This window comes from Notolabrus celidotus, chromosome 4 (genome assembly GCF_009762535.1).
Source record: "Notolabrus celidotus isolate fNotCel1 chromosome 4, fNotCel1.pri, whole genome shotgun sequence".
NCBI classification, from domain to species: domain Eukaryota; kingdom Metazoa; phylum Chordata; class Actinopteri; order Labriformes; family Labridae; genus Notolabrus; species Notolabrus celidotus.
In genome coordinates, this window is record NC_048275.1 from 9,740,028 (window position 1) to 9,755,495 (window position 15,468).

General features: G+C 38.2%; 1 protein-coding gene across 2 annotated transcripts; it reads left to right on the plus strand.

Moving 5' to 3' along the window:
- The first annotated feature begins 95 nt into the window (after positions 1-95).
- Positions 96-12,841, plus strand: erlin1 (ER lipid raft associated 1). 2 transcript variants are annotated; one of them, XM_034681637.1, is made up of 12 exons: positions 96-205; positions 3,493-3,621; positions 3,899-3,980; positions 5,499-5,545; positions 5,637-5,698; positions 5,806-5,931; positions 6,061-6,134; positions 8,013-8,071; positions 8,217-8,308; positions 8,472-8,561; positions 8,681-8,760; positions 10,354-12,841. In XM_034681637.1, the coding sequence occupies exons 2-12, from the start codon at positions 3,509-3,511 to the stop codon at positions 10,537-10,539; spliced, it is 1,011 nt and encodes a 336-aa protein (XP_034537528.1). In that variant the 5' UTR covers positions 96-205; positions 3,493-3,508; the 3' UTR covers positions 10,540-12,841. The 2 variants fall into 2 exon arrangements, with proteins under 2 accessions (XP_034537528.1, XP_034537529.1); XM_034681638.1 differs by having other exon boundaries at positions 184-274.
- The last annotated feature ends 2,627 nt before the right edge of the window (positions 12,842-15,468 follow it).

Genomic DNA, 15,468 nt, shown 5'->3' on the forward strand with positions numbered 1-15,468 from the left:
TCTGTAAACAAAAGAATTTCCCCCAACGGGGGACAAATAAAGTATATCTATGATCTTATCTTATCTGATCTTATATTTCCGACTGTCCCTGAACGCAGCATCTGTAACTAGTAAAAGCAGGAGTGAAACCTGGAGGAGGCGGGGTGAGGGGGATGGGACTCTGAATGATAAGAAGAACATCAGGGGAGGACGGTTCGATATTGTGGTAATTTAATTTATCATAACAAGCTATTAATTCTCTCCTCTGCATATTAATAATTCCATCAGTAATCAGGTGAGTTAGCTCATTCGCTTCAGACAAGCTAGCAGCCTGGAAAGCTAATATTAGCATGTAGCTTCAAGAAACTGACGGAGACAGCTAGCTGGGCTAACCCGAGGAATTAGGGTGTCAGCTTTAGATACTCCTTACATGTATTTATTCAGGGCGTCTTGTTTTATGGTCAAAGTGAAGGAAATGTACTCTTGTTTGCGACATGCTGCTCCATGCACTGAAAGAGGAACTACTAGCTAGCTGTCATCCTGTAAGCTAACCGTGCATGTTAGCGTTAGCTGTTTAACGTTGGTGTTACTACTTCTCTGTCAATGTATTCAAGTCTACGTAGTGAGCATTAAATCATAGATTCAACATCATTAACATTACATACTGTGTGGTAGAAGAGCTACATGTTAAAGGGAAGTACAATGAATGACTACGTGTTGCGTTCAATGCATAATGTTTAACCTGCGTGTGTGCACCTGTATTGAAGTCTGGATATATTATACTGATCAAATAAACTTTATTTATTTTGCTCTTTAAACACAACACAGTTGATCCAACAGAAAATGAGGAAAACAAAGAGAAAATGAAATAAAAAAAAACACACAAACAGAGGAAGAGAGAGGGGAAGAAGAGTGGTAAGAGAGCATTATAATTAAAAAAGAAGTTAACAGTAATAATAACAACAGTAATGACAAGAAATACAATTAACAGTGCAGTGAGTATCTGAGCCAGTGTGGTGAGGGGCAGTCAAAAGCGGAATAAAAGTGCGTTTTGAGACGACTTTTAAAAGTTTCAACAGAAGGGGAGAACCGGATGTTGGGAGGAAGAGAATTCCACAATTTTGGGGCACAGATGGAGAAGGCCCTGTCCCCATATCTCTTTGTCCTTGGTGTTCGGACACACAGGAAGTTTTGGTGTGATGATCTGAAATTAATTCTGTAGCTGACCAGAAGCCAGTGTAGGGAGGCCAGAATTGGTGTTATGTGGTCTCTCTTTTTTGACCTCGTCAGGATCCTGGCTGCTGCATTTTTAACTATTTGAAGGCCGGATAATGAGGATTGAGTGATGCCACAGTATAAGGAGTTCCTTATCATCACTTTATCATCAGTCTTATGGAGTGTACTGTCAAGTTATCAAATTTTTCCAAGTTTGGTTGCATATTAAGTCTTCATCAACTGTGAAAAAGAAATAATGTCAACAAATATTTCTTTGTCATTCAACTTTTTATTGCATTTTTTCTGCAGTATTTCTTTGTTCACCACAAGTTAACAAATTATATATACACTACCAGTCAAAAGTGTGGAAACACCTTCTCATTCAAGGGTTTGTATTTATTTTAATTATTTGAAACACTGTAGATTAATACTGAAGACATTAAAACTATGAAAGAACATATATGGAATTATTTAATTAACAAAAAGTGTTAAACAAAGCAGAATATGTTTTATATTTTAGATTCTGTAAAGTAGCCCCCTTTTTCCTTCATGACAGCTTTGCACACTCTTGGTATTCTCTCAGTCCGCTTCATGAAGTGGTCTCCTGGAATGGTTTCTAATTAAGTCAAGAGTTCACTTGTAGAATGACTTGCCTTCTTAATGTGTTTGAGACCATCAGTTGTGTTGTTTGGAGGTAGGGTTAGTACACAATGGATAGCCCTATTTGAATACTGTTGTAATCCAGATTATGGCAAAACCAGATTATTTCATAGTTTTGATGTCTTCAGTATTAATCTACAATGTTGAAAATAAGTATTAGAAATACAAAAACATTGAATGAGAAGGTGTCCAAACTTTTGACTGGTAGTGTATGTTATACAAAACCAACACAGAGAAAAATACAAACAAAAAAAGATATTAAATAAAGAAATAATAATAATAATAATAAACTGTACAAACAAAAAAGAAGATAAACATAAGAAAACAAGGTAAATAAATAAAGAGTGTAAATAAACAGAAAAACCTCTTGGCGATGTTTAGAGGTTAACATGTATAACATTTCATGTCACGATATTACTTTTCATACTCAAACATGACGTTCATTGGAGATAGAGGACAGGTTAGTTGCACATCAAATACCTACAAAGTCACCTTCTCCAATCATTTCCAGATAGGGACCCCATATAGACCTGAATACTTCAGTGTTATTATTCATTCTGTAGATACGCTGCTCAAAAGAAGCTATCCTGGCCACTTCATCTCTCCATTCGTTAAAACAGATCTTCTGTTTTGATTTCCAATGCCTCAGCACTATCCTCAGTCAACAAATATTTCTAATACCTGGGGGGAGAGCTTCAAGGGGAACTGCAAGGGATTTCCCAAACTTGGCAATGCTGATGAAAAGCTCTGTTATCAACTCTTATGTCCATATAATTCATCACTTTGACTGTAATAAGTCAGGAAAGCTTGTAGCTAGTATCATTCATGCTGATGAAACTCAGCTGCTTCTATTTTAGCTCCTTATGTTGTACAGAGCTGTGTACTATAAAGAGATGGTCAATAAATAATCATTCTTAATAATGCTGTTAAGATACAGGCCACACAGGTCTTTCAAATGATGCACATTTCTTTCAGATTTTGCATTTTATTGTTTCCATAATCTATCTGGTGTTACCTTTAATGTATATCAGGTCTGGGGAGTCAGTAATCTCTTCTTAAAACATACTTTTACTGTAGAGCTTTTCCTGATTGTATCTGAATTTTATTTCTTTTATTTGAGTTTAGCCGTTTTGAGAAATATATTTTAAGATAATTGCATTTCTTTAGATTTTAATGCATTTTAAAATATGTTTACATTTTTTATCTTGCCTTGTATGATTTTAACTGCTTGTTTTATTTTGCTGCCCATGTAAAACACTTTATAACTTGGTTTTGGGAAAGTGCTCTATAAATACAATTACTATTAATATTATATATTTCATTTTAAGTTGTATTTAAAAATGTATTGGAAATTCTTAACTTAAGCTCTGGGTAGTACCTTGGCTAAACTGGGAATTATGTAATACAGTTTAAAAGCACCAGAATAAAGCTTCCTTACCAATAAAGTTTAATCAACACCTCTGGTACACTTAAAACAAAAGCAAACTTTCAATCCCTGCTGCTGGATGCATCTATTTCAGTCAATTTTACTACATAAATACAATCATTACAGTGTGAAGGTCTGACCTAAGACTTGATGTTGCATATAATGTATAAATATATTATTATAATACTCTCTCTCTCTCTTTCTGTCCGTAGGTAAGTGCCCGTGAAGATGACGATGCCACATGTAGGCGCAGTGTTTGCTGCAATAGCAGGAGTGATGGCCATCATGTTACACTCCTCTATTCACAAGATAGAAGAAGGACACCTTGCTGTTTACTACAGGTAGCACACCATCACTTGACCTTACAAATCTCTGCCTAACAGCATACTTTAATTCTAAACCGCCTGTTACGAAGGCATGAATAAATATATCCTGGGTATGAAATTATTACTGTGTATACTGATGTTCATATGCTTACACTTGCCTCCTCGTGAATCACTGTTAGTCCTACAGAAAGACCCCTCTGTTTGTTTCTTTGGTCCTTTACTTGTAATGTAATCAGTGAAAAGTCTTAAATTGAGACCTCAGACCAAATACATGTTTTAAAATCTGTTTCAGGGGTGGAGCGCTGCTGACCACTCCAAACGGTCCTGGATATCACATTATGCTGCCTTTCATCACCACCTTCAGATCAGTGCAGGTAAACAGTCCTGTCAGGCTGTTTAGCAGAGGCATGCTGAAGGCGCCGCACATGAAAAACAGAATCGGATCTTCTATAAATAAATCAGCTGCAGCATGCAAACAGTTGCCATCCAACCATAACTGCAGGGGCTTTATTTTAAACCAAGGTTATACACGGCTGATGTGCTTGAGATAAAATGTTTGGATGTATGTTTAGAACAGCCTATGTTATTTGTTTATGTAAATTATTTAAAAAATGTCTCATTATATTTAGCAATTAATAATTGTTGACAAGAAGAATGTCTCAGCTGGAACAGACTTTTCTTTTTGTTACTGACACGTCAACATTTCAACTTTTTTGAGCTAAGAAAACTTTGACCAACTTTACTAACAACTGTTGAAGAAAGAAAATAACATCAACAATGAACCCCTCAAGTTCCAAAATATTTTAACATCAATACAAAATATTAATTTTAATGTAAAAGTCTCACTCAGGGTTCAGTTATTACTGATTTCTGAGCTTCAGCTTCATCTCACTGTTTGAGCTCGAAGGTCAGAGTGCTTGTGCCATTACTTTTTAACTTTAAGCCTATATGTGACGTTAGTATTTGTTTTTGTATATATTATTATAATATATTCTAAAGTAAGGTTTTTAGTCCCAAGGTGCAGGACACAGCGTCACAAGAAAAGCTTTGTTCCTGCTGCTGTTACTGAGCTGAACAAGCAATAGCTTTTATTTTCCCACACAGTCAGCCTCCAATCTTATGACTTGAGCCCAGATTGTCTTATTTATTCATGTGATTCCATTGTTTTGATTGGTTGACTGTTTTCTGATATGCTTTTTAAATGCATTTTATCATGTCTATTCATTTTACCATTTTTAGTGTTACATTAGTTTTTAGGATATTTTTTGTATGTTTTGCACATTAAGTAGATTGTTCTGTCTGAAGTCTATCTTGTAATTTTGTATCGACCTAACATCTCACTGGCTGCAAAACAAGTTTACCTACGGGTACAAATAAAGTAACCTGAACCTGAAGCTGTATCAAAGAATCAGAAGATAAGATAATCCTTTATTCGTCCCACAACGGGGAAATTTACAGGGTTAAAGCAGCAAAGTGGATATTGCAAACAATAATAGCAAGCATACAAATAGTAAATATTACCTTCTAAGTAATTAAAAGTAAATAAATGTATCCCATAAAGATGTGCACAGAAATAAGCATCAAATATAATACAATTTACAATATATCTACATAAGTTAATAAAAAATGTGGATGTTAGAGGTTGCAGCCATTTAACAGGGGAGCTTGCCCTCGTGTTCTTTGGTCAGAGTGTTTGTCGCTGGTTATAAAGTCTGACCACTGCAGGAATAAAAGACCTGAGGTATCTCTCCGTGAGACACCGCGGGTGAAGGAGCCTCTCACTCAATGAGCTATGCAGTGTTTTTTCATCTCACATTATAAGTCTGTTTCTGTGTTTATGAGAGGACTTCATGATAACAGCTTTGATCACATTTTGAATTTTTCTGTTCCAGACTACGCTCCAAACTGATGAGATCAAGAATGTGCCTTGTGGAACGAGGTCAGACTGAGCTGAATAATGAAGCTGTAAAGAAATGTATCCTCTCATGTAAATGAGTGTGTATTTAACAGAGTCTTTATTCTCTTTGCAGCGGTGGTGTGATGATCTACTTTGACAGAATAGAAGTTGTGAACATGCTGGTACCATTAGCAGGTACAAAATGTTCAAATGTCCATTACTTCCTTATTTTTGAGGATGCTTTAACCTCGCCAGCTGCTTGGCAACACAACAATGACTCTCTATTGTTGATTGATTTGCAGTCGTGGACATTGTGAGGAACTACACAGCTGATTATGACAAAACTCTAATTTTCAACAAGATCCACCATGAACTAAACCAGTTCTGCAGCGTGCACACTCTGCAGGAGGTCTACATTGAGTTATTTGGTGAGTAGATTAAGTCTGAAACAATACATAGTGGGAAGTTTGTGCTGTGTGTTCATACCCCAAATTCCTGAAATGAGATCCACATCTTGTTGTTTATTCACACAGCTTCTGTTTCTTTTCGTCTCGCAGACATTATCGATGAGAACCTGAAGACTGCTTTACAGAAGGATCTAAATTGTATGGCGCCTGGACTCACAATACAGGTGGTTAAACAAATACACACAAAAGATGCAGTGCAGGGGTAAAGTAGGTAGGCAGACCAGTATTCAAGTTACAATGATGGTTTTAAGAATCTGACTGACTCCAGTCTGAAGAAATACAAAGAGATGTGTGTGAAAGGCTTCTAAAGAATGAAGCTGGAGCTGTGGTTCTGCTCAGTGGGGAAGCGTTTCCCACAGATGATGATTAATTGTTATTCATCAGGGACTCACAGATTACTAAAGAACATATTTCATTAGTGATGGAATATTTGCTTGTGTTTATATGACTGTGGTATTTAAGAGAGTTGTTTATCATTCATCTTAGAATGAGATTAAAGAAGTTGTGAAACAGCAAACCCCCTGCTTACAGCAGACGCTGTAGTCTGCCCCATAGCTGACGTGCATATTCAAACATTTTTAATTTAAAGGCTATAATAATAATAATAATAACTTTATTTATATAGCACTGTTAAAAACAAATGTTTACAAAGTGCTTTGACAAACAAAGGTTCAAATAACATATCAAACATTTCGAACGACAGGGAGGAGGAACTTTAACAATGCAAAACAAAATGCAACGCAAGAGGTTCAAAGGAATACACTTCAATTAAACAGAATACAGTGGTGGGACTATAGACCAGTACATCATTGTTGAGATGTTTTTCAAGGATAAATAAATAAAATAAAAATAAATAAATAAAAATGGATAAGTAAGTAAAAGCATTAAAAGGACAATAAAAGAGGTTTTCAGAATAAGAGGATGGCATACAGTTGTGCTCATAAGTTTACATACCCTTGCAGAATTTGGGATTCTTTTGGCCATTTTTCAGAGAATATGAATGATAAGAGAAAAACTTTTTTTCTACTCATGGTTAGTGGTTGGGTGAAGCAAAATTTGTATCAAACAACTGTGTTTACTCTTTTTATATCACAAAAACAACAGAAACTACCCAAGAAATCATAAATTCTGCCAGGGTATGTAAACTTATGAGCACAGCTGTATCACATCAGGAAAATTAGAAAAAGTGTTCAGGATAAATTAGGAACATTAAAACAATAAGTGAAAACAATTAAAAATAAATTAAAACAATAAATAATCAAATACAATTTAAAACAATTAATTAGTTGGGTAAAAATTAATAATAAGATAGAAGTAAAAGCGGTTAGAAAGATAAAGTCACATAAAAGCAAGTCTGTAAAAATGTGTTTTAAGAAGAGATTTCTTAGGTTAGGCCAGATTGATCTTTGTGGAGCTGAAACAACAGTGACTTATTTTGAAAATGTTCTTAAAGTCTCTGATGCCACCATGGCAGGAAGGAAGTTGAAGGACAGATTTTGTTGTAGTGTCTATTTTTACAACACATTTCTGGTAAGTTGATCCACACTGAAAAACGTGTACTTGCTGCAATAGCTGCTTTTCATCACAGCAGTTCAACAGACATTAATGCTTGCACTGCAGCTGACTCAATTCAATTCAATTCAGTTTGCTTTATTGGCATGAACAAAGACATGTTATTGCCAAAGCACATAAAATGCATACACATACATTACATATATATTCATAGCATATTATATTCATTACATATTATATTCATTACATATTATATTAATTACATATATATTAATTACATATAAACTCACATATTACCCACTGTGAGGCCTGGTGATGTACAGCTTATCTAAATCTAACTCTAACTACGCTGTAAAAAGTGTGCAATACAACTTCAACTGAGATACATGAACATTAAATACCATGATTCATGAAAAATAGAACCAGCCTGATTACTGGTCATCCACTTCCTGTTGAATATACTGGCAGATTTTTTTGTAAACAAAGGGTCAAATGCTTTATTCCCTTTTTTTTCTGTTTCCAAAAAAAAGGCAGTCCGTGTCACCAAGCCAAAGATCCCCGAGTCAATCAGGAGGAACTTTGAACTCATGTGAGTTTGTACATTTTATACTTACCATCCCATTCTCAGTGTGTGTTTAAATACCTCTCCTGTTACACATCCACTCGGCTCAAGTAAGACCACACGGAAAGAGAAATATTTGGAAGAACCTTTGTGTGTGTTTGTGTGTGTGCAGGGAAGCAGAGAAGACCCGCCTGTTGATCACGGCTCAGACTCAGAAGGTGGTGGAAAAGGAAGCAGAGACTGAGAGGAAGAAGGCCATCATAGGTAAATGTGATGTTTTACTGTAAATCAGTCTGCTTCATTTGCATCTGAACTACTGTTGTTATAATTTGAGCTGTTCCCTCTTTCAGTCACTCATGTGTAACCTCACTGTTAACCTTCATCCTCTGTGTAGTTGTTAAAGCCAACATGTTTGTCCTTCCCACAGAGGCTCAGAAAGTCGCCCAGGTTGCAGAGATCCAGTTCCAGCAGAAGGTGATGGAGAAGAACACAGAGAAGAAGATCTCTGAAATAGAGGGTGAGCACACACACTGCTGTTCGTTTTTTTTTTTAACCTGTGAGGTAGATTTGTGTGTCCCTGGCATGAAGTGGTGTTGTCACATGGCCATCTAATTCAACAATGTCTCTTTGTTTTAGACGCTGCCTTCTTGGCGAGGGAGAGGGCTCGAGCTGATGCAGAATATTACACTGCTGCCAAGATTGCAGAAGCAAACGAGGTGAAACACAGCTTTTGAATGGTTTCATACATTAACACACACACATCATGCAATCTGATACCCTTATAAAATCCTGATGGGGTTAGGTACGTCTACTAAAGCTTTCCACTATATGTTTTTTGAGCCTGTATGCAAGGGACAAGATTTTTGTCATATGAAGCATTCTTGTTTCTGTTATATGTCCAAGTATAACTGCCCACTAGTGTTTCTGCAGGCATCGGCTGTAGGAAGCAGGAAAAACAACCTGATAAATAACAAAAGATGCAGATCTTATTGGCCACGAAGCAGAGCATTTCACTGATCTCTAAGAACAAATGAATGCATTTCAGAGCAGCTAAAAATCTGATTGGCTGGTTGACACTCAAGTGCACAGAAAGGGGAACCTTTGCCTCAAAACCCTTCATCACTCATCTGGTCATCTGATGGCTAAACCATGAGCCCCCAAAATCTGGCTCTTGCCTGTCAGAGGCTTTATGGTGTGTACTCAGGCTGTGTCCAGTCAGGGGTGTTCATGCTGGCCTCCGTCCAAGTGCCTACAACAGGCATGTGAGCGTCAGAACAGGACCACAGAGCAATGGAACAGGGTGACCTGGAGGAACATGACAGGTTCAAGATGTTGACTTCGCCTCCAAATTCCCCAGATCCCAATCTAATTGAGCATCTGAAGGATGTGCTGGACAACCAAGTCTGATCCACGGAGGCCCTGACTCCCAAAGTACAGGACTTGCAGGATCTGCTGCTGTTGCCAAATACCGCAGCACTCCTTCAGAGATCTATTTCAGGGCTGTATCAATCCTGACCTGGCAAGACATGTGCCTACACAATATTAGGCAGATGGTCATAGTGTTTATGTACAGTATATACAGGCAGCCCACATGTGCTGCCTCTGATGGATTCACAGTGTGTGGGGCAGAGGCAGACCTCTACGATCATGTGACTTTTCAGAAACTACAATGGACTGCTCTGATTATTTACTGAAGAACGTGTAGTGTTATGACTGATTTGATCAGTATCCCCTGAGTTGAACCAGACTCAGAAGTGACTGGTCTAATGGTGAGTGAAGACATAGTGACAGTATTTGACTGTCGTTGTGTGATGAACAACCTCTGCAGCCTTTCTCTCTCTCTCTGTGTCCACCACAGCGTTTATTGAAATGGCTCAGCTGTGAGAGAGCACTTTGGAGCTGTTAGAGAACTTCTCTGTCAAAATCAAGGACACATGTGCTCTCTGTTTTTTAAAGCTTTGCTCACTCTTTGCGTTAGTCGGCATATTCACAGATTATTTTATGACTACGTTATACCATAGTTGTTCTGCCTCCTGTTACATGTAAACAAGCTGAGAAGGGACACCATTGGCAAGAAGTTCACTTATAATCATACCTATATTGTCTGTTACTGCAGGTTTGCAGAATTTAAAACATTTTCAGTCAACATGTGTGCACACTTCTAATGATACATTTCTACATTGCTGAATTTGACACTTGGTTTTGGAAACTCTCCAAAGCTGAAATCCACCTCCCATTGTCATACCTGTCATGAAAATGATATAACCCAGCCTGGATCTAATCTTCTGGCTCTCTCCTTTATCTCACAGCTGAAGTTAACCCCGGAGTACCTGGAGCTCATGAAGTACCAGGCTATAGCAACTAACAGTAAGATCTACTTTGGCCAGGAAATTCCTAACATGTTTGTGGAGGGAAACAACTCCCCCAAGACTTCGCGCTCTAACTTCCCCAACGAGCAACAAGACTTTCTCAAAAACAAACCAAAGGGCCAGTGAGTCCTCGGCTCTGCCTCTGCACGGGACAGGAGAACCTGCTGAGAACTCGTCTTGTCTGAGAGGTGGAGAGCACTGAACTGAAGATGTCGGGGTGGGAAGGCTTTGCAGCTAGTGTGCTGAACACACTTCGGTCTTAAATCCAAATGGCACAGAAGGAGTGTGGAAGCTTATGGACAAGCAGAAGTGAGTGTTAGGAATGATGCCATAGTTAAAAATCAAAGCATAATTCATGCTTATGCCTGGGAAGGCGACAGCAAGTAGTCGCCCTAATTTTACACGTGCTTGCAATCAGTGCAGTGTTTAACTTTGCTGTTGGAGCTGCATTAATTTTGTTTGTTGTATGCAAGAGGAGTGATTTGTCCTGATGTTTGAGAATTACTTTCTGGTTTATTTGAACTGGAATCTGGATAGGTGACACTAATTAAAGGCGTGATGGTTTCTGTCCGGTGTGTGATGTAGTTAGGTCGTCTCCGTGCCATCTTCTCTCACACTAATTCGCTGGTTGGCTCTTCTCTCTTGAAGCGAGTCACATGAGGGCTGTTTGGCTGCACCTTTATTGAACATGCTGCTTGTGGATGATAAAGTCATGACAGGTCATATAAGGCAGATTAAGCATTACATGTGTTTCTTTCAGTGGGCTGAAATCATCCAGACGTAAAGACTTAGCTGTGAAAGATTTTTTTAAATATCTCTCTTGAAATAAGTGGCCTAACTTTGTGAGATTGTCACCAGAGCCTGCATTAAGTCGGATCCTCATCTACAGATACTCAAGTCTTTGCAGCTGCAGGGCTGTCAGTTTGTTCAGTTTCTATAGTTATTATGCAGTGGTGTCAGTTTGGTGGTTTTCTTGTAAGTTATCTGTTTGCTTGGTGATAATTTGCGCTTGCTAATTAGGCGTTTAGCCACCACTGAAAGACTTGAGATGCTGTTCAAATAAAATCTCTTATCCCTCTTTAAGGTTGATTCAAAAAAAAAAAAGAGAAAAAAAAGTGATTTACAAGGGAGCGCTTAATTATTGTGCCACTGGAGGAAGTCCTGGTTTGTCTTCCTTTCAGAGAACTCTTCTTCTTCTTCTTCCATCTGATTTTGATTATCAGGGCCATGCATGTGTACGTTTGTGGTGGCTCGATCCATGAGTAGTGCCTGCGAATGTCTGCCAACTCTGTTTTCATACAGCTTTTTTTTTTTTAGGTTAAATGTAAATTCTCAGGAAAGTGACTTTTATTTTAGTGAAACAGCTGCTCATACTTGGACAGAGCACATAGTCTTGAATAGTTAAAATCCACAATGTGCAAGAATAAATATTGGTATAAAGATCCTGTGCGGTGAAATCCATCGGGGTGAAAGTCAAGTTGTGGAAGCGGACGATGCTTTCTCTCTGAGTGAGACTGTGATTCAGTTTCAAATAAAAGTCCAGTTGTCTTAAAAAAAAACACCACCTTCAAAAAGAATCAGAGCACTTGTCCCCTCATGGTGACATTTTTATTGCACCATCTGTTTACAGCAGGCGTCCAGGATCGTGAAGAGGTTGGTCCGTCAAAGTAGAAATAATCTAAGCAAAAGCTCCTTTCCACTGTCGATGTTTACACTTCAAGAATTAATGGCCTGTAGAGTTTTTCATCTTTGCTAAACACGATCATTTTAAGGATGTAAAAGGAAACACAAGCACCACACGGCTCCTAATTAAACTTAATGTTGTTGAACTTAAGTTCAGTTTTTGTGTGCCGACATGAGAAGCTAACTCTGATATATTTAAAGTTGAATGTTGATTAAAAACTTAAAAAAAGATGCAAGTAGGTGCTAGTTTTGAATCTTTGTGTTAACGCTTTTGATTTTGTTCAGCTCTGTTTCGAGAAACACTGAAATACTTCCACTATTGAGAATTCAAGCCTTAAATGATAAACTTACAGATATGTTGATGGTTAAACTTTTAAAAGCTCCACTGAAACCTAACTGTGAGACTTCTTTAGAGCTTGTATGACTGTAGACTGCGGCCTCATCGTAGGCTCTACCTGAGAAAGACAGAACTATCAGAGGATAATACTAGTTATGGAAGATGTCGCTGTTTACTTGACCTCTGAATGGCTGCACTCTGCGTTTGCTTCGGTGGTGGGTTCACATAAAGATGCAACAGAGGGGCATGAATCACTCAAAACAATGATTTTTTTTTCTGTCAATATTTTGTAAAATCTGTGAAATTCAAACATTGTCTCCTTGTTTTAAAAAATTTATATGCAAAAGAAAGATGTTTTGAAGTTTTGACAATGTTCTTATGTAAAATAAAACCTATTTTGGTACCTCTCTTCTCCCTGTGTTGATTTGTGTGTAGTGCACTTGGATGCCAGCAGGAGGAGACCTAACATCGTGATAAAAACTGAATGCTCTGGTTTAATCACTGACAGGGTTCTGCTGAGTGGTGATAAAAAGACAAATGAGATCAGGTTACAGCAGAAAAAAGAGAAGAATAAAGACCAAATGATGGGCTCTAATTAGCAGCTGTAAGATATCTGGCATGGGAAATAGCACTCAGAGAATCAGAATCACAGTAACCTTTATTGTCACTACACCAAGGTACAAAGAAGGCTCATGGTTATTCTCTGAATTGAATTTTTTTTTTTCAAAAAGTAAGCAGTGACGTAAAAAAAAAGGATACAGCTTTAAAACTTTTAAGGTGAAAAACGTGTAGATGGTTTTATGATAAAGACAGATAAAACTCAAATGCTTTGAAGCAGCAGTACAATATTTAGGCTTTGAGAAAATGTAAGAATAAGTTAAAAAGCTCAAGGAAAAAGGGTAATGCAAAAAAAATATGCTTCTTCATCTTTTCAATACAGTCTCAAATCACAGCTGTGGCAACAAATCTCTTTAAAATTTATGTTAACTGAGAGAAAAGAAAGGAGACCCACCCTCCATCCCGCCCAAAACCCACAGACTTGATTGTATTCATTTTTAAAGAGCGTATACTACGATTACAACAGATTCCTGACTAAACAAAAGCTGCACATCAAAATCTTGGATATCAAGACTATCAAAAAAGGCACAAACAGACAGGTCGCACTAAGAACTCAGCAGAAGCTTTTTTATACAACTAATCCCAGTAAGGTTTCCAGTGCCCTAAATGCTCAAACTAAACCCCCTGAAAAAGTCTATCTACAGGTAAGTCAAGTCCAGGCAGGCACCAGACAGTAGCTGAAATCTTAAGGATGTCGCAACATAATTACATGGAATATTATTTGGACAAAATCTAAGAAACAAAACATCCTAAAAGTTCAGTTTTTAAACAGATTTTAAGATCAAACTATGAAAAGTCAAAATTCCTACACTCTCTGGGGCACTTGAACTCCACATGACCACTAAAGTCTTGGTTTTGGTTGAAGTTAGTCCAGGTTTGGACCTTTAAAAAGGGTAGATTTGTCCTCACTATGATATAAATCTCACCCACGTTTAATGAAGACTTACTCTACAGGTGTTTTGTTTTAGTCATTAAGTTACATTTTTACGATGTGGTTGTTTTTTCCAACTTAAATGGTAAAAAAGATCAGCCAGTGAGTTTGAATGTGTTTGACCCACATACAGGATCACCACTGCTTTGGCTCCACTGCAGATGTTGGTCAAGAAAGTAATGATTCATATAACTTGCACGTGTTCTCTAGTCACATACTTGGAGGTTTGGGCGTTGGAAACAGCACAAGAATGATTCAGGGAACAGCTACTGAAAATACACACACAATCCATCACACAGTCCCTGTTGCTCTAACCCACATATTGTCTTGTAAACATTATAAAAACAGCTATGTGCTCGTCTGCTGGGTTTGTAAGACATTCATCCCTGGAGACTTGAGTCTAAACCTCAAGTCCTGCCCTCAGCAGGGCTGGTCAGCTGCTCACAGAGGATGTCTGGGCTGCCTTCAGTGTGTGAGTGTGTGTTTGTGTGTGTGTGCTGCCTCAATGACCAGATGAAGCAGAACTACCTCTTATGACCTCTTAGACCTCTCATACAGTGATATTTGGTCCTTTCACAGCAAAACCAGGACTCTTTCTGAGTAAGGGTGTTTGTTTCAGTCTGACCCAGATCTGTTTTTTTAATGATGTCAGGGCTTGTGTGAAATATGACCACAGAGCATGTTTATACGTGCAAATAAACGTTCCTCATCCTCATCTTGTTTTCTTAACCGGAGGTTCTCTCTGGACGTCTGTGCTCATTTTTGTGGGTGGTCTGATTTGGGGTGCGCATCCAGTAAGTTTAAACCCCCTGCCTCTCAGGATGTTGGGGTCAAGTTCAGGGTTTTTCTTCTTCCTGGATGAGCCAGCGCTTCTCTTTCCTTCCTTTAGCCTTCACTCATCAGATCCTGCATGATCCCTCTAGCCTTGACTCCTCCCTGGATCCGTCCCTCCCCAGAGATTCAAGGGTGTGGCCCCCCTCCTCTCTCTCACTGTAAAAAATCTGCTCCCCAAACAGCAGCGAGATACTGAATATGATTCATCAGCGGCAGGCAGCGCCATCATCAATAGCTGCTCTGTTCTGCAGTTTTCTCACATTCCTGTCCTATGTGTGTTTGTGCAAACACACATTCACACAAAGAGCATTAGCTTTACTGTTTCTCATCACTCCTTATTCACTGGATGGGCTCTGAAGACTCTTTGGAGGCAACTCATTTGTTCTGGTTTATTATTCTGCTGTTAGTCAGTCTTAAAAGGACACTCCATCAAGTTTACACACAAATGTTAGTTTATTCAAAGTAACGCTGATGATGTCATGAGAGTTTGTGGATGCCTGTTCAAACCACTTGACTGTATGTCAAGTTAGATAAAGCATCTCTTCTTTCCGTTGTACAGAAGGGAGTGAACTGCTCTGTCGTTGCTCTTGTTATGCAGGATTTATCAGTTTTCAAGAGGTTGTCGAGGGGTTTTGACCAATCACAATCAAGT